Source organism: Trichosurus vulpecula, chromosome 3 (assembly GCF_011100635.1).
Source record: "Trichosurus vulpecula isolate mTriVul1 chromosome 3, mTriVul1.pri, whole genome shotgun sequence".
In the NCBI taxonomy this organism is placed as follows: Eukaryota; Metazoa; Chordata; class Mammalia; order Diprotodontia; family Phalangeridae; genus Trichosurus; species Trichosurus vulpecula.
This window is the reverse complement of record NC_050575.1, coordinates 112,872,923-112,894,640: the sequence shown is the minus strand read 5'-3', so window position 1 is coordinate 112,894,640 and position 21,718 is coordinate 112,872,923. Positions and strand designations below refer to the sequence as shown.

Below are 21,718 nucleotides of genomic sequence, written 5' to 3'. Positions count from 1 at the left end.
AACCAAAAAAGAGAGCAAATAGTTTGCCTCAATCTGCATCTGTAATTCTTTCTTTGGATGTGGATATGGATAGCTTTTTCCATCATGAGTCTTTGGAGCAGTCTATTGCTGAGAAGAGCCAAGTCTATCAAAGTTAGTCATCACAGATACTGTGTGTCTGTAATTGTGTATAGTGTTCTCCTGGTTCTGCTCCCCTCACTCAGCATCAGATCATGTAAGTGTTTCCAGGTTATTATGAAGTCCATTTCTTTTGGCACAATAGTATTCCATTACATTCATATGCCGCAACTTGTTTAGCCATTCCCCAGTTGATGGGCATCCCTTTTTTAGCTACCACAAAAAGAGCTGCTATAAATATTTTTGTACAAATGGGTCCTTTTCCCGCTTGTGTGATTTCTTTGGGATACAGCCCTAGAAGTGGTATTGTTGGGTCAAAGGGTATGAATATTTTTATAGCCCTTTGGGCATAGTTCCAAATTACTCTCCAAAATGGCTGGATCATCTTACAACTCCACCAGCATAAATGTGACAGGCAAAGTATTCCTTGCTCTTCCAAATTGCTTGTAGTATCAAACCTTTATATCTAAATCGTGAACGCATTTTGGTAAGCCCAGTTTCTGCTATACTATTTTCTAGTTTACCCAGCAGTTTTTAACCAGCTCTCAAATAGAGAGCTCTTATCCCAGAAGCTGGAGTCTTTGGGTTTATCAAACGGTAGATTACTATAGTCATTGACTACTGTGTCTTGTGTACCTAATCTATTCCACTGATTCACCATTCTGTTTCTTAGCCAGTACCAAGTAGTTTTGATGCTGCTTTATAATACAATTTAATATCTGGTATGGCTAGGGCACCTTCCCTAGCATTTCTTTTCATTAATTCTCTTGATATTCTGGACCTTTTGTTCTTCCAGATGAATTTTGTTATTATTTTATCTAGCTCTATAAAATAATTTTTTGGTAGTTTGGTGTGGCATTGAATAAGTAAATTAATTGAGGTAAAATTGTTATTTTTATTATATTAGCTCGGTCTAGCCACAAGCAACTGATGTTTTTCTCTTTATTTAGATCTGACTTTATTTCTGTGAAAAATGTTCTGTAATTGTGTTGAATTCATTTTCTATGGTATCTTTGAACAAAATGTAAATTCCCTTTCTATCTCTTTTAATTAGGTTTTATTTTCTGTTTGGGAAGATGTATTCCTCAACCCAGCTGTGTATGTATTCTCTCCTTTGAGCAGTTCACATCAGAGTGAGGTTCAAGTGTCATCTGCTTCCCCACACTGCCCTCTCCTTAAATGTATAAGTATAAACTTCACTTTGTGCACCCCATTTATGAGAGATAATTTTCCTCATTCTTCTCCTTTTCCCCCTTTTCCAATGCATTCTTCTTCTCCATCCATTCTATTATTTTGAGATCATCCAAACAAAATAGGAACATGCTTAGGCTCTTTCTCTAATTAGATTCCTTCTGTGACCCCTAGTGATGATAAAGTTCTGAAAGGGTACAGATATCATGTCCCTGTATAAGAATGTAAATGACTTACTTTATTTAATCCCTCATGCTTTCTCATTCATGTTTACCTTTTTTATAAAGCTTCTCTTGACTTCATTTTTTATGTCAGATTTTCTACTCAGCTCTGGTCTTTTCATTAGGAATGCTTGGAAGTTTTCTATTTTGCCAAAGGTTCTTTTTTTTTGAGGGGGGAAGGCAGGGCAATTGGAGTTAATCGACTTGCCCAAGGTCACACAGCTATTAAGTGTGTCAAGTGTCTGAGGCGGAATTTGGACTCAGGTCCTCCTGACTCCAAGGCCTGTGCTCTACTCACTGTGACACCTAGCTGCCCCCCAAAGGTTCATTTTACGCCCTGTAGGATTATACTCAGTTTTGTTGGGTAAGTTATTCTTAGTTGTAAGCCTAGATCTTTTCCTTCTCGTTTTCTAAGCTCTGTACTTCATTTTAGTGGTGACTGCTAAATCTTTTGCGATCCTGACTGTGGCTCCTCAGTACAGACAGTTCTTGATTTGCAAATTTGACTCCCTGACAGGTAGGTGGCAAGACCTCAAGCAACCAAGACTCCCTACAGGTGGTAGTGGTGGTGGAGCCTTCACGTCACGGGTCATTCACTCTAGGCACTAAAACCCCTCTGTTGAGGGGGTGGGGCCACACAATCTTTTAGGGGAGGAGGTAGAGGGTGGGGTCTACAGAAGAGTCCACTTAGATTAAATGAGAACTAGCTGTACTTGAATTTTTTCTTCTTGGCTGCTTATAGAATATTTTCCTTGATTTGGGAACTCAGGATCTTGGCTATAATATTCCTGGGAGTTTTTATTTTGGAGTTTCTTTCTGGAGCTGCTTGGTGGCTTCTTTCAGTTTCTGCTTTGCCCTCTGGTTCTAAGATGTCTGGACAATTTTATTCTTTGATTTCTTGAAATATGTTGTCTAGGATCTTTTTTTGTCAATGGCTTTCAGGTAGTCTAGTAATTCTTAAATAATCTTTCCTTGATCTGTTTTCCAAGTTGGTTGGTTTTCCTATGATATTTCACATTTTCTTCTATTTTTTCAATCTTTTGACTTTGTTTTATTTCTTGATGTCTTATGGAGTCATTGGGTTCCATTAGGAGAATCTTATATTCCCCACTAACATTTTGCACCTCTTTCAAACTGTTAATTCTCTTTTCATATCTTTCTTTCTGTTTTTCTTGTTTTTTTCTCTATTGCTCTCATTTAATTTTTAAAATAATTTTTTAGCTCCTTTAACTCTTCTAAAAATTCTTGTTGGACTTTTGTCCAAGTGTGCATTTATTTTTGAGGCTTTGCTTGTAGATTTTTTCAAGTCGTTCTTATCTTCGATCCTTGTATCTTGAGTAGTGTCCCTGTTGTCATAATAGCTCTTTATGATCAGGTTCTTTTTTGTTTGCTCGTTCTCCTAGCCTATTTCTTGACTTTGAATTTGAGGTTAGTTCTGGGCTTTGCAGACTTCTGGGGGGTGGAGGAGGGGTAGTGGTGGAATGTCTGGCCTCTTATGTCCTTCTTTCACAGCTAGGAGCCTGAAACCTTTCAGTGCTCCCAGAGTCTGTGTTCTGTCCATACAGAGAGGTTCTGAAAATGAACATGAATAAAAATCTTCCCCTTGCTAACCTCTTACTTTCAAAATTGTAAAAAATCTTAATTAAAATATACTCAAATGTCAGCAGTTTCACTTTATATGAAATATATACCTGCCTTGGTAAAATTTGGAAAGTAGAATTCTGATCCTTTGTTTTAATGAAAGACAACATGGCTTACTGGGATGCGTCTGGACTTGAGAGTGAGATGGTTTGGATGATAGTTGTAGTCACCTACTTAAAAAAGCTATGTGACCCTGTAAATATGCTCTCCTTCCTCTGAGCTTCACTTTGCTTACCTATAAAATGGACATAATACCATCTTTTTTACCAGTTTCACATAATTGTGGATACATTATAATTATCATTAACAACAGTAGTGATTATCTCATGTTCATTGATTCATCAAGTGTTTATTAAACGCTCTCAGATAGCAGGTACTCCAAGGCACTGGGGAATCCAGGACAGAAATCAAATAGTCCCTGCTCTCAAGGGGGTTTTTCACATGCTGTTGGAAGAGGAGTAGTAATATGTCCATAAAAAATTAAATACAAAGTATATAAGGTGGGCAGCTAGGTGGTGCAGTGGTTAGAGTGCTGGGTCTGGTGTCAGGCCTGGGTTCAAATTCAGCTTCACTTACCAGCTGTGTCACCCTGGGCAAGTCACTTATTCCTATTTGCCTCAGTTACCTCAAATGAACTGGAGAAGGAAATGGCAAACCACTTCATTATTTTTGCCCCCAAATGGGGTCATGAAGAGTCAAACACAAATGAAACAGCTGAACAGCAGCAATGGCATTTACTAAACAATTTCCAGTGGGAGTGTACTTACAACTGGGGAGAAGAGGATAGCTTCAAGGTATCAACTAGAGCTGGGCTTTGAAAAAAGGGAAAAATTCAACAAGGCCGAGATAAGGATGGATAGCATTCCAAGTATGATGGACCACTTTTGCAATGGCCCAAAGACTTAAGATAGACTGTTATATGTGGGAAACAATAGGCAGACCAGTTGGGCTAGAATATAGTGTTTGAAGAGTAATGTACAAAAAACTTGAAAGGGTAGCCTAGAGCTAGATTGTAAAGGGTTTTAAAAGCAGACAGAGGTTAGTGTTTTGTCCAGGAGACAGAAAGCCACTAATAAAGAGTGACTTTGTTAGACCTGTGCTTTAGGATTTTGACTTAGACAGCTATAAGGAGGATGGAGTACAGTAAAGAGAGACTGGAATCTGGAAGACCAATTAGAAAACTATTAGAATGGTCCAGGTAAGAGATAATGAGAACCTGAACTGGCGTGTTGGCTATGTAAGTGAGTAGCAGATGGATGAGATACATGTCACGGAGGGTGAATTGATAGGACTTGGTGATGGACTGGATTTCGAACTGAGGGAGAGGAAAGGTTAAGGATCATAACTGGAAGAATGGTGGGACCCTCAGCAGAATTAGAGAAGTTGGGAAGAGTAGAGTACTTTAAGACTTAAAAGTACTTTCCCAGAAAGAACCCTGTGTGAAGTATGTGTCATCTTATTGGTCCTTTACCCAAGAAGTACTGAAGGCTTCACAGTGTGATTAGAAGGATTATAGGAATCTCCTGGTAAAGTGTCACCCTGAGCAACGTTTCCCCAGTCATGTCATTAACACATTATGTGGCCAAGTGACAACCACTGTGTTGTCAACTAATTGTGAGGTGTCCCCATAAGGTTATTTATTTTTGCCCAGTGTTTTCTCAGAAACATGTCATAAGGTGTTATTATTTTGCTGCTTCAAGAATCCATTATTATATTTTATCTGTGTAGGTGGGTCAGTGGATTGCAGGTTGCAATCCCTTTATGATTTGATAAATGATCTTAGTGAACCACTGTGGCCAAAAATTTAATCAGTTTAGGGCCATGCTGGTGATAAGCCTGTCTTCCCAAATAGAGCTCAGCTTCTTAGGTAACAGACATGCAGTTTTCCAAATAGGTTTCTGCTCAAAAGATTTTCTTGGTTGGTAAGACCTACCAAGAGTTGGTCTTGCTTAGCTGGAACAGCTTTCAAGAACCTGCAGTCATCTTTATGCCACAAGGAAGTATCATAATTTGACTTTGATTAAATAAAATACGTCTGTATTATGTTTATGTCAAGGCTCCATAATCGCTAAGGAAAGAGTTATCCCCCATGTAATTTTTTCAGCAGACCAGATATGCCTTGGAGACTTCCTGACTTGTACTAAAATCCACAAAACAATGGTGCCACCAAGAGATGTTTGAGAAGACAGGTGTGACTTGAGATGGGTCGGAATTAGTGTTATTTATGTTAGTATTACTATAAAATATCAAGTTATGTTTTTCTTTTTTAAAATGTTGAAAAACATTTTGCTTTTCAAAATACATGAGTTAGTTTGTTAGTTGAGTAATCTTAAGGGAAAAAAAAAGAAAAGCAAACACATAATCATAGAACCTTACAGGAAGAAGGGACCTCAGAGGTGCCCTAGTCCAGCCAGCACATGAAAACAGATCCCCTCTAAAACACTTTGACAAGTGGCCATGCAGGCTTTGCTTGAAGAACTGTGAATGGGGCTCACTGCTTTCCAAGGCAGCCCATTTAATTTTTGGATAATTGTTAGAAAAGTATAGTTAGAAAAGTTACCAAGTGTAAATTTCCATTTCAGTGAACTCTTGCTCCTAGCTCTGTCCTTAGGGGCCAAGAAAAATAAGTAATACCTCTTCCACATGACTGTACTTGAGATACTTAAAGACAGGTATCATGTCTCTCATGGGTCATCTATTCTCCACATTGTCTTTAGTTCATTTAACTAAACCCCATATGGTGTGATCTCCAGGAGGCTCTGGGATATATCATTGCCCTTCCATGTGACACCAGAACAGAACACACTATTCAGTCTGATCAAGACAGAGTACAAGTGGGATTATCACCTCCCAGTTGTGAATATACTTTGATTCTCTTAATGTAAATGAAGATTATATTTAGATTTTTTTGGTTTTGTTCTGTTCTTTGGTTGCCATCATTTATATGTAGTTTACTATCCTGAGGTAGGTGGAGTCAAGGTGGTGGAGTGAGAGGAAACATTTTTCCCTAGCTCTCCTAGCACACCTCTTCCACAATAACCTAGAAAATGTGCCAAACCAAATTATTGGGAAAGCCAAGAAAATGTATAATAGAGGAGATAGTTGGGAGAGCAGGCAACATTTGAACCTCACTCATCTGAACTGTTTCAGTAGGGGAGGAAGAATATGTGTGCACATGTGCAGAAATTCATCTTAATAGAGAAGTGAGAGGGAGAGTGGCTAAGGAGGAGGGTGGATGAAGAGGGGAGAATAGATCAGAGGAGGTGGTGGTTAGAAACAAAACAGACTTTTAAGAATGGGATAGGGTTTAGAAAAAAGATAAATATAAGAGAATAGAATGGAGGGACATTGAAGGAATTAAGCATAGGCAATGAGGAAACATGCAGATAACATCATGGTCAACTTAGAGAACCCTAGAAAATCAAATAAAAAAGTAATCCAAACAACTAACAACTTCAGCAGAGTTGCAGGGTATAAAATAAGCCCATCCAAACAACAGTATTTCTGTATATTACCAGCAAAATTCAGTAGGAATAGACAGAGAAATTCCATTTAAAGTAATTACAGACAGTATCAAATGGCTAGAAATCTATCTGCCAAGACACAGGGACTATATGAACATAATTACAAAAGACTCCTTCACACAAAGACAGATCTAAATAATTGGAGAAATATTCATTGCTGGGTAGGCAATACCAGTGGGTAGGCTGAGCCAATGTAATAAAAATGACAGTATTACCTAAATTAACTTATTTACTCAGTGCCATGCCAGTCAGACCACCAAAGAATTACTTCACAAACCTAGAAAAAATTTATAGCAAATTCATCTGGAGAAACAAAAGGTCGAAAATATAAGCAGAATGGAGGTGGGGGGGGTGGGAAGGAAGGAAGCCTAGCAATATTAGATCTCATACTATACTACAGAGCTGTAATCATCAAAACAATTTGGTATTAGGTAAGAAAGAGAAGTTGATCAGTGGAACAGTTTAGGTACATGATATACAGAAGCAAATGAACAGGTCAACTTAGTGTTTCATAAACCCAGAGTTGTGTGATAATAAACCCACACCTGAATTACTGCAGTAGTCTCAAGGCACTTCGAACATTACTCCATTCTCTACTCAGCTGCCCAGCTGATTTTCCCAAAGTAGAGGTCACTGTCCTATTCAGTAAACTCCAATGACCCTCTTTTGTTTTCAAGATCAAATACAAAAGGTTTTGTTTGACATTTGAAACTTTTACAGCCTAGTTCCTTCCCACCTTTCTAATCTTACACTTTAGTCCCTTACACATACTCCATGATCAGCAGCACTATCCTTCTTGCTGTTCTTTGTGACATTTCACTTCCTGATTCTCCATCTTTTCATCCCCATACCTGAAATTCGCTTCTTCCTTACCTATGTCTTCTGGTTTCCCTGGCTTCTTTTCAAGATTTGGCTTAAATATTTTTCTTTGAAGAGGCTTCCCCCAGTCCTGCGGGCTGAGATTACCTTCCCTTTACATTTGTATATCTCTTACATGTACCTAATGTATCTAGTTGTTTGTTTTTTTTTTTTAGCATATTGTCTTTCCCCATTAGAATGTGAGCTCTTTGAGGACAGGGACCATGTTTTTGCTTTTCTTTATATCCTTAGTACTTAGCAAAATGCCCAGAACAAAGTAAATGCTTAATAAATTCTTGTTCACTGACAAGTCCTTTCTTACCAGTCAAGCCTTCTTTAACTGTGCCAATTCACAGAGATCTTCCCTTCCCTTGAATTCCTGTGTCATATACTTTATATGTCAGTTACTTAGCATATGCTTTCTTGTTCTGTTCCTTTTGTTTCATATGTCAATGTACTCTTCCTGGACTAGATTTGAAGTCTTTTCTATGTATTGATACCCCTCAATGCCTTGTACACAGTAGGTATTTCCTGATGCATGCAAATATTCTTGTGACTAATCAAACTTCTTGAAAGTAATATGTAAATATAAACCAGACTTGCAAATATATTAAAAAAAATTCTTGAGGCCCTTAAAATCTTTTATGAGTCTGGAAATCAAATAATACTAGACTGCCTGTCTAATATCTTACAGCTAATGAATCTGATAAGACTAATAATTTTTAATTTTAAGAAATGGAGTTTTCATTTAAAATTTGTCTCTTATTTTACCAGAGAAGATGTTAGTGATTTTAGAAACTTAGGTTAACCCTTTTGTAAACTATATAGAAGCAAATTTGTAAAGTGTTTTTATTAGTGTGATTTAAAAAAATCTATTCTGGAAATACCACTCTCTACTTTCCCAGCTGAACTCTCCTTCATAACAAGGAAAAACAGATAAGTAAAAATACTTAATATGATGACCATATTTGACATACAGCATTCTACCAGAGAGAAGGGAAGTATTCAGCATATCTTTATTAGGTCCTTATTCTGTTCAGATATCTATGTTCAATACCAGGTAAGATACAAAATTAAGGTAAAGACTAGGACCCTAAACTCATGAATCTGACAGTAAATGATGATTGTAGTAGAAGAGAAAGGTCATAACTGGCTGCGAAGGAATTAGGGAATTACTAGTCAAATTTTAGAAATGAGAAGAGAAGTTGGTCACTGAGTTGATCTAACAGAGAGGGAAATTTTGATTTCGTTATTGGGGATCAACATTTAAGTAAGGGGCAGATCATAGTTTGTTGATTATCTTTAAAGAGTGAGTTTTTTTTTTCCTCTGTGCTAAAGTCACATAGTGAAAAGTAGGTCCAACTTTAATTCATGATTTTGAAAAATAATAGAGATTCTGTAGGAACTTATATAATTGACATTTGTATAGCTCCCTTTTGGGGAAGGTAGTGTGTAAGAAAACTAGGGTTGAAGAAGTTAAGTGATTTGCCTTGAGCTAGGATCTGTATTCACATTTCCTGACTTTTCAGTAAGCCATATGCATACCTTACCCAATTCTACCCTGATAGTTTAAGTGGTGGCAAGAAAAAAGGATTCTGAGAGAACATAGGATATTCCCCATGATGTTTTCTTTTCCTTAATTTGCTTCTCATATTCTATTCTAAGTTGTTGTTCTATAATTATAGTAGGTTTTTCTGTGAGTTATATTCTCATATTAAATTATAAGTTCTGTGAAGGCAAAGACCTTAATTATTCCTGTAACTTACTGGGGCCCAGCACAGTACTTCAGGATGTAGCAGGTACTTAAATTGCATTTGAATGAATTATGAATTATAAACCTTCCATTGTGGATAAAAGGACAGGAAAAAGAAACAGAATTTTTAAAAATTTCCCCTCAAAAGTGTTAACATGCTGATATTTATAATGTTGTTTAAGCCTATAATATCAGAGGTGCATGTCTAAAGAACTTGGTGATGAGATCAGCTAGAAATGTATCACATCCTAACATACTAAATTCTCCCAGAAGCAATATGAAATTGGGAATTAGAATGTGTCTCTTGAACTTAAGGATTGCTAATTGACTTTGGTTGCATTGGTTGTGGTTTGATTTTTATAGAAAGATGCCCTACAGTGGTCTAGAAATCCATCTGTGCCTGAAGGAGAAGAGCTGGAGGATACAGCAGATGTAGAAAGCTGTGGATCCAATGAAGCCAGCACTGTGAGTGGTGATAATGATGGTAAGTACCTTGAGCAAAATTATTATAGAGGTATGAAGAGCCTCCTTAGAGGCTGAACTTCTACTCTTTCTTCTCCAGTATCTCTTGATGAAACCTCTTCCAATGCCTCCTGTTCTACAGAGTCTCAAGGTAGAACTATCTCTACTCCCAGGGAGACGTACAGAGCTGCTTCACAGGTATGAATGATTGGAGAACAGGGAAATAGGCAGTTGCAAGTCTGAGTTCCTAATGTATAGATTGAGAATTATGGAACTCTTTATAAAGTAAGCAGAATAAAGTTCTGTCTACTGATCTGTAAGTGTAAAAGTCAAAAGGTATGTTGGTGTAGTGAAAAGAGCACTGGACTTAGAAAATCTGGGCTCAGATTCTAATTTTGTCTTGTGTCGTGTGGCCTGGGGCAAGTCACTTAATTTCTTCAAGTCTCAGTTTCCTTATCTTTCAAAAAGATACTATTTAGACTACCTATGTCAGAAGCTGTTGGGAAGATCAAGGGAGAGAGTATATGGAAAGCACTTTGTACCAAGAAATTCTGTATAAATGTAAGTCATTATTGTGGGAGTATGTAGAGAAATGTGGCTAATAGCCAGAGAACAGATAGTTATATTCTTTCCTGGATAGATAATTTTAGTGTCCGGTTCCAATAAGTAATGATAATCTGATTGTTCTGATTGAAAAATCCCTTAGGATCTGTGGGAGAAAAAGAGGGGACCATATTTTGGGATATGTCTAAGTAGTTTTTCTCTATCTTTTGGAATATAGACAAGCAAACCGAAGAAAAAGACTGGGGTGATGCTACCTCGAGTTGTCCTGACCCCTCTGAAAGTAAATGGAGCACACATGGAATCTGCATCAGGTTTGTGCACATTTCTTGCTGGATGGAGTCTTTCTGAATGTCATAATGTTGTGGGGAGACTGCTGGATTTGTAGTCATTATGAGTTAGTGACATTGGACAAGTCACCTAACTGTTCTGGGTTTCATTTTCCTATCTGTAAAATGAGAGGTTGGTCTAGATGGCCTCCATTTGCCTCTAGTTTTAAATCTCTGATCCAGCAATCTATGGTCATTCCTGTCCTTGCCAAGCTTTAGGATGGGGAGGAAACTTGAACCCATGCCATGTAAAAATCATTTGAAGGACCTGGCAGTCTTCAGGCTGAAAAAAAGGCTTATTATTAACAGGGCATTGATTGCTGTCTTCAGATAGGTAAAGAGCTATAGTTAGGGATTAAATGTATTAGGCTTGTCCCCAGAGGGGAGAACTAGGACCAATAGGTTAGAGAGAGGAAGATTTTTAATCTCATTCTAAGGAAAAACTTTTTAATGACTAGAACTGTTTCAGACTATAATGGGCTACTTCAGGAGGTGGTGAGTTCCTCTTCTCTGGTGGCATTGAAGACAGGATGGATGTCTACTGGGTAGGATGTTGTAGGGGATTATCTATTTCAGGTACGATTGAGAGTAGATGACCTGGGTCTCTTACAGTTCTAAGAGTATTTGAAAACTCAGGCATCATGCAAAATCAGTCTGATTCTTAAGATTTTATTTAACTTCTACAAATTAGGATATACTCATTTTTTGGTATCTGCTCAGAAGCGAGAGCGCAGTAGTGTGGCCATCTTTGTCATGTTTTCCTAAGAAGTATTCAACAAGGCTCTCAGACAAGTCCATAGAACATTCTGGCTCCTGCTTCACACATTTGGGCCAGTGATCCGCTTTGCTCTTAGGTTTTTCTGGACGACATGCTGATGGAGAGAGCAGCAGCACATCTAGCAGCAGCAGTAGCTCCCTGGCCCTGTGCAGCACTGCCATGCGCAATCGGGTGGAAATTACCCGTGACCCTCCCCAGATCTTGCGAGGTATCAGGAAACCAGCAACAGGTAAGTTGTTAGAGATTGATTTATTTGCTTGAAAATATAGCCATTTAATGTGTAATTTTTCTTTAAGAGCTTACGAGTCCTGATTGTATACACATATAAGCCACGTATCCTTCACTACCGTTTTAATAGTCATGTCAGAGCTGGATAAAACCTTAGAGTTTATATAGTACAACTTTCTCATTTTTTATAGAAGAAACTGAGGCCCAGAGTTCAAACAGTGAATTTTTTTCAAAACTGAGATTAGAATGTGGATCTTCCAACTCCTCGTCCAGTGATCTTCCTGCCACATCATTCCGCCTTCAGTGAACAATTCTGACATTTTTTTCCTCGTCAATAACCACATGCCAAATTTTGTGAAGTTCTTATTCTTTGTTGACCTTGCTTATCTTCTTCTCGACCTAGTCAATAGAATAACACATACGGAAGTGCTGCATAAATGTGAGGTAGTGTTGGTATTACTGTTTTTCGGTGGTTACGCTGAGTAGAAAGCTTTGTGGTTTGCTGAGGTGTAATTTTGTTTCGTGCCATTAAACATGGTATATTTTTCCAACAAGGCTATTGGAATAGTAAGCTCGACTCTTTAATTTTAGGATATAAACCTCTCACATTTTGAAATGGGAATCCAGTTGTCTCCTTGCCACATGCTCGTCATCACTCAAAACAAGTCCCAGTACTAAAAAACTGAAATCCAAGTGCTGCTTTGCTGGCGGATTAAGTCAGCGTAGGGTTAGTTGAACTTGGTGCTGAGTTCTGGTTCTCCCATGTGCTAGTTATGATAAAATTACTTCCTTTTGTTACCTTAGCTTTCTCACATTATTATTCCCATAAAATGGGAATAATAATACTTGTGCCGCCCATCTCACTGAGTCACTCTTAGAATCACTTAGTCAACAAGTATTGTTTAAGCACTTGCCTCGGTTTCAGACGCTGAGCACAAAATTTTAAAATTCCTTGCTTTTATGGAGCTTCTATTCAAATGAATTCACTTAGAAGAAGCGGTCTCCAGCTTCAACCTTTCTTTACCACTGCGACAGTAATGGAGTCACAGTAGTTGGAGCAGGAGGCTTTCTTCATTAGAGATTCACCTGTATGTGCCCTGACCCCCTTACTGTTGTCACCTGTGACCCGCTCTCCCCCACCCACACCTCCATACCTTTCCATTTTTCCTGTGGAATTGTTTCCTAATCATCTGGGTTGCCTTGCACAAGTCCACCCCTGTGTACCTTACTTCTCACATCTATAAACTTGTTGGAGTTCAACTAAATTTTCTATGAGGTTCCTTCTAGTTCTAATATTCTGTTCTTTGATACATTCAGAGGTAGATCTTTGTCTAGGTATAGGTATGTCCATAGCATCTTGTCTTAATTCCAGCCTTTAAAAAACACCTTTCTTTTCTTCTAATAGAATACTAGACTTGGAGTCAGGACTTGGGTTTGAATTCCAGCTGTGCTGCTTGACCTTTCTGGGTCTGTTTCCTCCTCTGTAAAATGAGGAAAGATGAAATGTTCTAGGATTCTTTGCAGCTGTGATCCTACTGCAAGGTTTATTCCTAGACTTCTCTTTCAGTCCTCAAGTGCAGTCCATGTATTCTAATGACTATCACCTAATGACTGGCCGCTGGCTTAGTTTTCCAGTGGAATGGGGTTCTTTTTTGGTGTTGTTGACCTCAACACAATCTAGAGAATACACAGTTTTATTTTTTGTTATTAGTGTAGAGCCAACTCAAGTGTCCTGCCTAGAAGCAGCTTGGAAAGGAGGGTCTTGAATTGAATCTAGTGAGGCAGAAGATCATCTATAGTGTAGATAAGTTCTGGGCAGCTTACTCAGCCTGGGCCACATAAGTTCTCTGTTTTTCGGTTGGAATATGGTTTTCCTTTGAGAAAGTGAAACATACACTAGATCTTGTTTTCTTTCTTGCTTTGAACATTGCAGGGCAAATGAAGCGCAACAGAGGGGAGGAGATAGATTTTGAGACGCCTGGTTCTATCCTTGTCAACACAAACCTCCGTGCCCTGATAAATTCTCGAACCTTCAATGCCCTTCCTTCACATTTCCAGCAACAACTCCTCTTCCTCCTGCCTGAGGTCGACAGACAGGTAGAGATGAGTGACTCCTCCTTTGTCTCTCTGTATAAGGCTTTTTTCTTCTCTCTCATAAGTATCTCTTTCTGCATTGATCCCTCTAGGTTGGGACAGATGGCCTTATGCGACTCAGCAGCAGTGCTCTGAATAACGAGTTTTTCACCCATGCGGCTCAGAGTTGGCGGGAACGCTTGGCTGATGGTGGGTAGATACCACCATCTTGAGTAACTTGAGATGTGTTTGCTATAGGATCATGCATAGTGTTATAGTCTTTTAATTTAAAGCCCAGATATTAATTTCTCTCCATTCCAATATTTTCCAGTAGTCTTTACTCACAATACAAATGGATTGATGGGTATTCGTGTGTGCAAAGGATATAAAATTATGCTTAGCAATTCTTGGTTTAAAATTGTCTCTCATTTTATCTGGTATGTCATTATATAACTTTTGTGTACATCTCTCCTGTATCTCCTCATCCTTATTCTTTCTGGTTAGTAATCACCTTATTCCAATCATTGTTAAACATTAAACTTAAGTTATACAAAGTAGGTGGTGGTGTGTGGAAAATAACTCCTAGTTCTGACCCTTATGCCCTAGTATAATCCGGTTTCTTAAACTATTAAACATTCTGTGTGTGATCATTAGATCCTTTTCATTTATTGTTGTGGGGGGGGGAGAAAAATTTCTTGGTTTCATTTGGCAAAATATGCTGCTTGCTGTTGAATGGCTGATTTCTCTAGGGAGGAGTGAGTTTCTCTTGAAGCTATTTGTGAAGCTGAACCTCCTCTCTAGAGGAGACTGTGGAAGAACATGAAGAGGACAGAGGGGATGAAGAACAGGAGCTTCCCCCCCCCCCCCACCTGACTGAGGACATAGGCTTTGCAGGCTCAAGGCATTTGGGTACCAGGAGAGCAGCCAAGTGATGATGATGATAGCCCACTCAATAGGAGAGTTTTGTTCCTCTACAGGTGAATTCACTCATGAGATGCAAGTCAGAATACGACAGGAAATGGAGAAAGAAAAGAAGGTAGAACAGTGGAAAGAAAAATTCTTTGAAGATTACTATGGACAAAAGTAAGCCCTTGGAATTATTTACTTATAATTTTGTCTCAAAGGAAGGCAAATTGGATCTTAAAGTGGCATGCATATATAAACACATGCATACATGTATACATAGAAGTAATGTGAAACATCTGAGCAGGTTAGGCTAATTCACATCCCAGGTTTAACCTTAAGAAACCTTATAGTATGTGGGAACTACCTGGGTTTGGGGACCATATACTATGCAGTGTCCATGTGGTTTTTCTCTAATAGACACTATGCAGATTCCCCTTTTTATTTTGACAGCTTTTGTTATCTTGACACTTGAGATTTGCCTTTTGACTCTTCTGAGCTGGTAAAGATTTTTCATAATGTGAATATTTCAAAGATAGTTTAACCTGTCTATGCTCAGGAAAGTTATAAAATGGAAAAGATCTTTTTGGCCTATAACTTTCTTTACATGATTTTCATTTGCAGGTTGGGTTTGACCAGAGAAGAATCACAGCAGCAGAATTCTAGCCAAGAGGAAGCTGAACTCAAGGGTGGCTTATGCGTTCCAGGGGAAGCAATGCGACCACAGCGTAGTCCTGCTACACGTCAGCGGGATGGCCACTTCAAGAAACGCTCTAGGCCAGACCTTCGATGCAGAGCCAGGAGAAGTCTGTATAAGAAACACGAACCTGAACAAACAGAAGCCACTAAGGAGACAACACCTCTGGCGCCAGATTCCTCCCTTTATAAAGAAGAAAAGGCTGAAACAGACTTGACAGAAGGAAGCAGTTCGTGTCTGCCTGGTGTGTCCTCCACAGAATTAAAACCAGACGCTCCAGAGACTCCAGTTGTGACCATGACTGCCAGGATCCAAAACAGTCCAGAGGTCTTGGCCTTAGCTTCCACTTCTCTCAGCAGAATTCCCAGCTTGCCCCAGGAGAATACTGACCAAGAGGCAAAGGACCAGAAAAGGAAGTCCTTCGAGCAGGCATCTGCTTCCTCCTTTCCCGAAAAGAAGCCCCGGCTTGAAGATCGTCAGTCCTTTCGTAACACAATTGAAAGTGTTCACCCCGAAAAGCCGCAGCCTACTAAAGAGGAGCCCAAAGTCCCGCCCATCCGGGTAAGGAGTTATTTGGTAGCTGTTTAACATCTGAGTACTCCCAATCGGGTTGACTTTGATGGACATGAGATTTATAGAGTCTCATTTGCAGGAAATTAAGGGCTTGGATACTACATATTAGATAGAATGTAGTTTTGGGGCTGAGAGATTTTTTTAGGCTGTGTTCATTTTCTGCATTATAGCTAAAATCCTTGTTTCTGCAGTAGTCCTTCTAGCCATCTTCATATTTTGGAGCCCTTACTATTTTTAGTTAAGGGAATAAGGTTCATTCCCTTATCGGTTTGGACTATTCTATCCAAATTATCTCTAGAGTGAAGAATTCTTTATGTCTTATTGGTATTTCAGCATTTTTAATGTTAGGTTTGTGTCATGACTCATATAATCCTGCTAGAAATTAAATTTAGAAGTATGTCATGCTAGTTTAGGAGGAGGAAGTACCTGAAAAGAATCCTTTTGCGAAAGGAGTTGTGGGCAGTTGCCACAACCATTAGTATTTTTCTTTTTAAAAAAACAAACAAACAAACAAACTTACCTTCTAGGAATAGAAATTGTACCTAAGATGGGGGATAAATGTGGACCAGAATAAGGAATCAAATATTTTCTGGTTCTTTTCATTTCAGATTCAACTTTCACGTATCAAACCGCCCTGGGTGGTTAAAGGTCAGCCCGCTTACCAGATATGCCCCCGGATTGTCCCCAACACAGAGCACTCCAGCCGGGGCAGAACTGGTGCCAGAACCCTCGCAGACATTAAGGCCCACGCTCTGCAAGCCCGAGCCCAGAGAGAAGCTGCCACAGCCTCCATCGGAGGTGGGGGTGGGCCAGGGGGAGGCGGTGGAGGGAACAGTGACGAAGGAGGCGGTGGAGGTGAGGCTAGTGACCATCCCGAGCACAGGGGAGCCAAGAGGACTCACGGAAGGTGTGCGCCAAATCTACAACGAACACAACTATTGCCGTCTTGTCATATCATAGATGGGGAGCAAGCCCTGTTAGAGACAGGGACTCCTGAAGGAGACTGGCTGCTAGCTGGGAAAGATGATTTGTCCTCTCCTCCCATTGGAGAGGAAGGCTGTGTGTTTCACAAAGTTACTGACATCCTCACGAGTGAGTCAGAAGAGGCTTTATTGCCTCTCACTGTTGTTTCTCACAGCCAGCCAAATGATGCTGTGGTCCAGCTGTCTCCTGACACCCTAGTACATGATAGATTGAGTGAAAAGTCTGATTTGCCTACTGATGTAAGGACTGAACATGAGCCTTGTATGACTTCTCAGAAAGAAAAGAGTGAAGAACAGGGACAGATGGTTCTGTCAGAGAAAGATTCTGTTCAGTCTCAAGTAGGAGAAGTCTTAGAAAAAGTAGCTGACCAGGCCCTAAATTTGGACTCTTATTCCACTGTGAAGGACACTATACATTCATTGGTACCCAGTCTAATCCCTGAATTGTTATTGGATGAAAAGCAGCAAGATGGATCATTGAATGAAGTAGGACTTAATGACTCAAATCCACCCACTGGGGAAAGCAGTGCCAGCCAAGGGAATGTGAAAGATGACAGTGTAGCTCCTTGGTTATCTGGTCCATCAAATGGCCAGACAGTGCAGCAGCAAGAGCTGAACTGTAGGGAAAGCACCTCATGTACTGAACCCCACAATGTAAGTGACCCAGAGAAAAAGGTTTCTACTGAAACATCGAATTTACTTGGTTTCCACCCTGCTACCCAAGATAGCATTAATTCTGATAACCTTCCTCAGCTTTGGGAACTCTCCACACAAGGAGATATAGCTAGTGTCTCTAAACAGATTGAAGAAGTTCAAAGATTTAAAATTAATGGAGACTGTGAAGCACTGAGTACCCACAGTGAGTCAACAGACACAGCCTCTGACTTGGAAGCTGAGCTAACTGAAGACAGTGTAGAGACAGATCCAGACCCGGGCTTCCAACCCAACACTGAGGAAGCTGTAGGACAAGGATCTTCAGTTGGGAGCATGGCTGAGAAATGTGATTGGAATCAATCCGACTCCTTAAAAACTGATGGAGAGCCATGCGAGGTAGACTTGCCTTCAGTAACTGCAGTGGACAAGGGACTTGAGCTTCAAAGCTGGGTGTCTCATGTATCTGGCCCACTGAAGCCCACTGAATCTTTACCACAAGTCAGTTCTGAAAAACAGCTAGGGTCTCCATGCCTTACCCGTCCTGTGTCGTCAGTAGAGGCTAACAATCCACTGGTGATGCAGTTGCTTCAGGGCAACTTGACCCTGGAGAAGGTCCTACCAGCAGCACATGGTGCCACCAAACTGGAAGCTATGCCGCCATTACCTGAAAATATGGAGCAGAGTAGCAATGGCTCCTTTGGAGAATCCACTCTAGATCCTGAGACAAATAGAAATGTTGCTGGAAGAAATAGCTCTAGCTGTAGTTCCCCAAGGGCTTTAAGGGATGTGCTTCCTCAGGAGTGCCATAATCCTGGGGCAGTGCTTCCCAAGCCCAAGGGTATCCAGGCTCTCCCTGGCACTCCCCCAAAGAACTCCAAGGTTGTCCCAAATTCAGGCTCCCCACAGCCATCGGCAAATCTGGTAGGATCTTCTGGGAAATTGGAAGAAGTGGAGTCCAAAGAGAAATTCTCTTCCTGCAGTTTTGAAGAGCAAAAAGAGTTGACTATATCTCCCAACCTGCCACAACACAGTAATGTAGATTCAACCCTGGGTAGAAGTCCAGGGAAGCAGACTGCCTCGCGAATACCTCGGTTCTTGTCTCCAAATGTGATCTCCATTGGTCCCAATCAAATCTGTGGGGCCCCAGTGGATAAAAACTATGTTGGTGGACAAGGGAAAAAGCTTTTTGGCTCTGGATTCCTTGGGAGCACAGCTGTGGCCCAGCAGCATTCCAGGTCAGTGGAGCCACTGCCTCCCAACATTCCTACTGTGGAGCCAGTTTTTCCCAGTAGGAAGCCAGGACTAAGCAAAAGCACACTATCTGGAGGAGGAGGAGGAGGAGTCCAGACATCGAGAGCAGAATGGTCCCCAAAGCAGCCCCCCAACTCTTTTAGCAGCATCAAGAATGAGAACATGCTGGCCTGTGGGGGTGGCCCACCCAAGGGTAATGCAGAGAACAGGAAAGCCATTGGCCACAAACCTTTTGAACTGATGGAGCATTTTCAAGGGATGCCCCTTGTCATGGATCTGCCATTCTTCAAGCTCCCCAGAGAACCTGGAAAAGGGCTCAATCAGCCATTAGAGCCTTCTTCCATCCCCTCCCAGCTCAATATCAAGCAAGCATTTTATGGGAAGCTTTCTAAGCTGCAGTTGAATTCCACTGGTTTTAATTATTCATCTAGCACACCGGCTTTTCCCAGAAGCCTCGCCGGGAGTGTGATGCAGCTTAGCCACAAAGCAAACTTTGCTGCAAACCACAGTGCATCACTCTCTGTGCAAATGTTCACTGATAGCAGCAACATGGAAGAAATCTCACTAAAATGCTCCTGTAGCCTAAAAGCTATGATTATGTGTAAAGGATGTGGGGCATTTTGTCATGATGACTGTATAGGACCCTCAAAGCTTTGTGTATTGTGCCTTGTGGTGAGATAATAAATTATGGCCATGGAAAAAAATGTATATTTAGTGTGTGTATTTTGATAATGATCTGAAATCTGTACACAGGAAAATATTATTTGTTATAATAGAGACACTATTACACTGAGCAGGAACCAACCCTGCCTTGCCCCCAAATCTGCAACGCTCAAGCCTTCTGTTCAACAAGCTTCTCGGGTCTGCAGAGAATTTCATCTTACTGGAGGGGTTTTTCTAGCTCTACACCATTATGGAGACTTTGTTGTGCCTCCCATGAGAGGCAGCCTGCCCTCCAGTGGGCCCTGTGTAGAAGCCACTTGACCTTCAACAGAACTGGGAGGAGGAGCTAGAAGGCTGAGTTCTCTATGAGGGGCTGAGTTAGGTTAGGACCTGCTTTGCTTAAACAGAACAATTTCAGTCTTCCACTCGATTCTTCTTGCCACCTGTTTTCTGCTACTTTGCAACAAGTCAGCATTTTTCTCCCCTGTTGACTGCCCTCCCGCCCCTCCCCCGCTCTCCTAAGCAAAGGGAGAAATTGTGAGCTCCTCAGAGCTGAATGACATTGCAGTAACTCTCAGCCCTGCCAAGCCCGGGCTATTGACCCACGTTTAGGTGGTTACTTAGAGGGAGCCATTTTGGCCTTGGGGGATTTCAACATGAGTGGTTCCTGCCTTCCACTCCTGAGAAGCAAATTTGGAAGTTTTCTTGCCTTGACATCTCTCACTGGATTGAAGGAATCGTAGACCTGCCTGAATTATGGGCTCAGAACTGGGAGGGAAGGGGGCCAGCTTTCTTGTTAAAAGGCCACTGCTGCTGTCTCAAGACCCTGTAACTCAGGAGTTCAGTAGTGTGGCAAGTGACTTCCCACCTCAGAGACATCTCTCCAGGCCATTTTGGACTTGCTGTGAGTGGGCAGCTGTGAGAGCGCACCTGTGTATGTGAAAGTCATTTTACATTTTAAAGCAGTGTGTGTTTCTTATTTTTATATTTTTAACTCTTTATTCTTGGATGTATAAAGTGAAATATTTGGCTCTTGTAAGTATACTCTATGCATCTCTAATGTTTTATCATGTATTTATATGTTGTACACAGTACTGGCCAATTCTGTAAATGGACGTATTGTACATAGAACATAAAGGTCTGTTCCCTTATTTTCAGTCTTCAGCAGTATTGCATTCAAATGGTGTTAGTTACTAATTTACATCTGTAGTCAGAGCCACTGTATTCTGGTCTACCCGATGTGAGGGTGGGCTCAAGGAGGCGTATCCTGTCAGATCCGCCAGGCTCTCTCTCTCACATAGGTAACTGTGGGCAGACTTGGCTGCAGGTGCAATTTCAAGGTCAGCCTGCCCACACCTTACCGAACAAATACATTTTGCTCCTTTGCGCCTTCTTTTTAAAGGTATAAATTCTGCAGCCGTGGCTTTTTTGCTGCCACATATGGCAAATCTCCAGGAACATTTACAAGGAGGTGCCCCTTGTCATAGACAGTATTAATTGCTGTGGGGCTCCCTCATATGTTCCTGGGCAGCACAAGGAGTTGTCCTCACAGGTTCGAATTCAGTGTGGTGAACTCTAAGGGGGCCCAGTAAGCCTGATCATCTTTAGAAATGTGGCTGTGTGGGTTGGTCTGGCCTGACTTTGGATGGTGGAATTGGGAAGATAAAAGGGTATAATGTTGGTTTTCCTCCCCAGCCACTTTTTAGTGAATAGGCTCACCTGTTTGTCTTCATGCTCTGCCCCTCTTCCCCTCCCTTCTACCCCACCCCAACCCCAGTTCTTGTATCCTTCCTTGTTATATACTTGACTATCCTGTTTAATTTCAGTTTCCCCATGAGAGCGCTTCTGTAAGAAGTATAAAATTTGTATGGCAAAAGCGCATTTCATTGAGTTGAGTCAGGGTCATTTACCTATCCCTCCCCTTCTCCCCCCCGCACCCCCCCCCAGTCCCTTTTCTTCCCTTCAATCCATTGTGGCAACTTTGTGATATGAAGTATGAGAGAGAACAAAGTGGTGATTTGAAACGTGGTATTGGCAAGTCCAAGTTGACAATTTCAAAAGCCTGTTTACCAAAGATAGGGAGCAGAGAAGCCCAAGCAGTTTTGAGCCTCTTCTTCCTTCTTCGCTGTGTCCTTTGGGGCCACTATAGTGTACAGTTTGAAACTGGTATGGTCTGCAGAGCTGTCCAGAGAAAGCACTGCTCTGCTCTTGTATGTCCCTTGTGGTATTGGAAAAAATAAACTTTCTGTAAAATCTGC

General features: G+C 40.8%; 1 protein-coding gene across 2 annotated transcripts in view; it reads left to right on the top strand.

Annotated features, from left to right (window-relative positions):
* ASXL1 (ASXL transcriptional regulator 1) overlaps window positions 1-21,718 on the top strand; it is a 64,872-nt gene extending 43,154 nt beyond the window's left edge. The window contains exons 4-12 of one of the 2 annotated variants that reach the window (XM_036750346.1): window positions 9,669-9,789; window positions 9,910-9,965; window positions 10,549-10,642; window positions 11,512-11,664; window positions 13,597-13,760; window positions 13,850-13,946; window positions 14,714-14,819; window positions 15,264-15,897; window positions 16,518-21,718. In XM_036750346.1, the coding sequence (XP_036606241.1) occupies window positions 9,669-9,789; window positions 9,910-9,965; window positions 10,549-10,642; window positions 11,512-11,664; window positions 13,597-13,760; window positions 13,850-13,946; window positions 14,714-14,819; window positions 15,264-15,897; window positions 16,518-19,478 (4,386 nt within the window). In that variant the 3' untranslated portion in view covers window positions 19,479-21,718. Of the gene's footprint in view, window positions 1-9,668; window positions 9,790-9,867; window positions 9,966-10,548; window positions 10,643-11,511; window positions 11,665-13,596; window positions 13,761-13,849; window positions 13,947-14,713; window positions 14,820-15,263; window positions 15,898-16,517 lie in introns of both variants that reach the window. The other variant, XM_036750345.1, reaches the window with a different exon arrangement.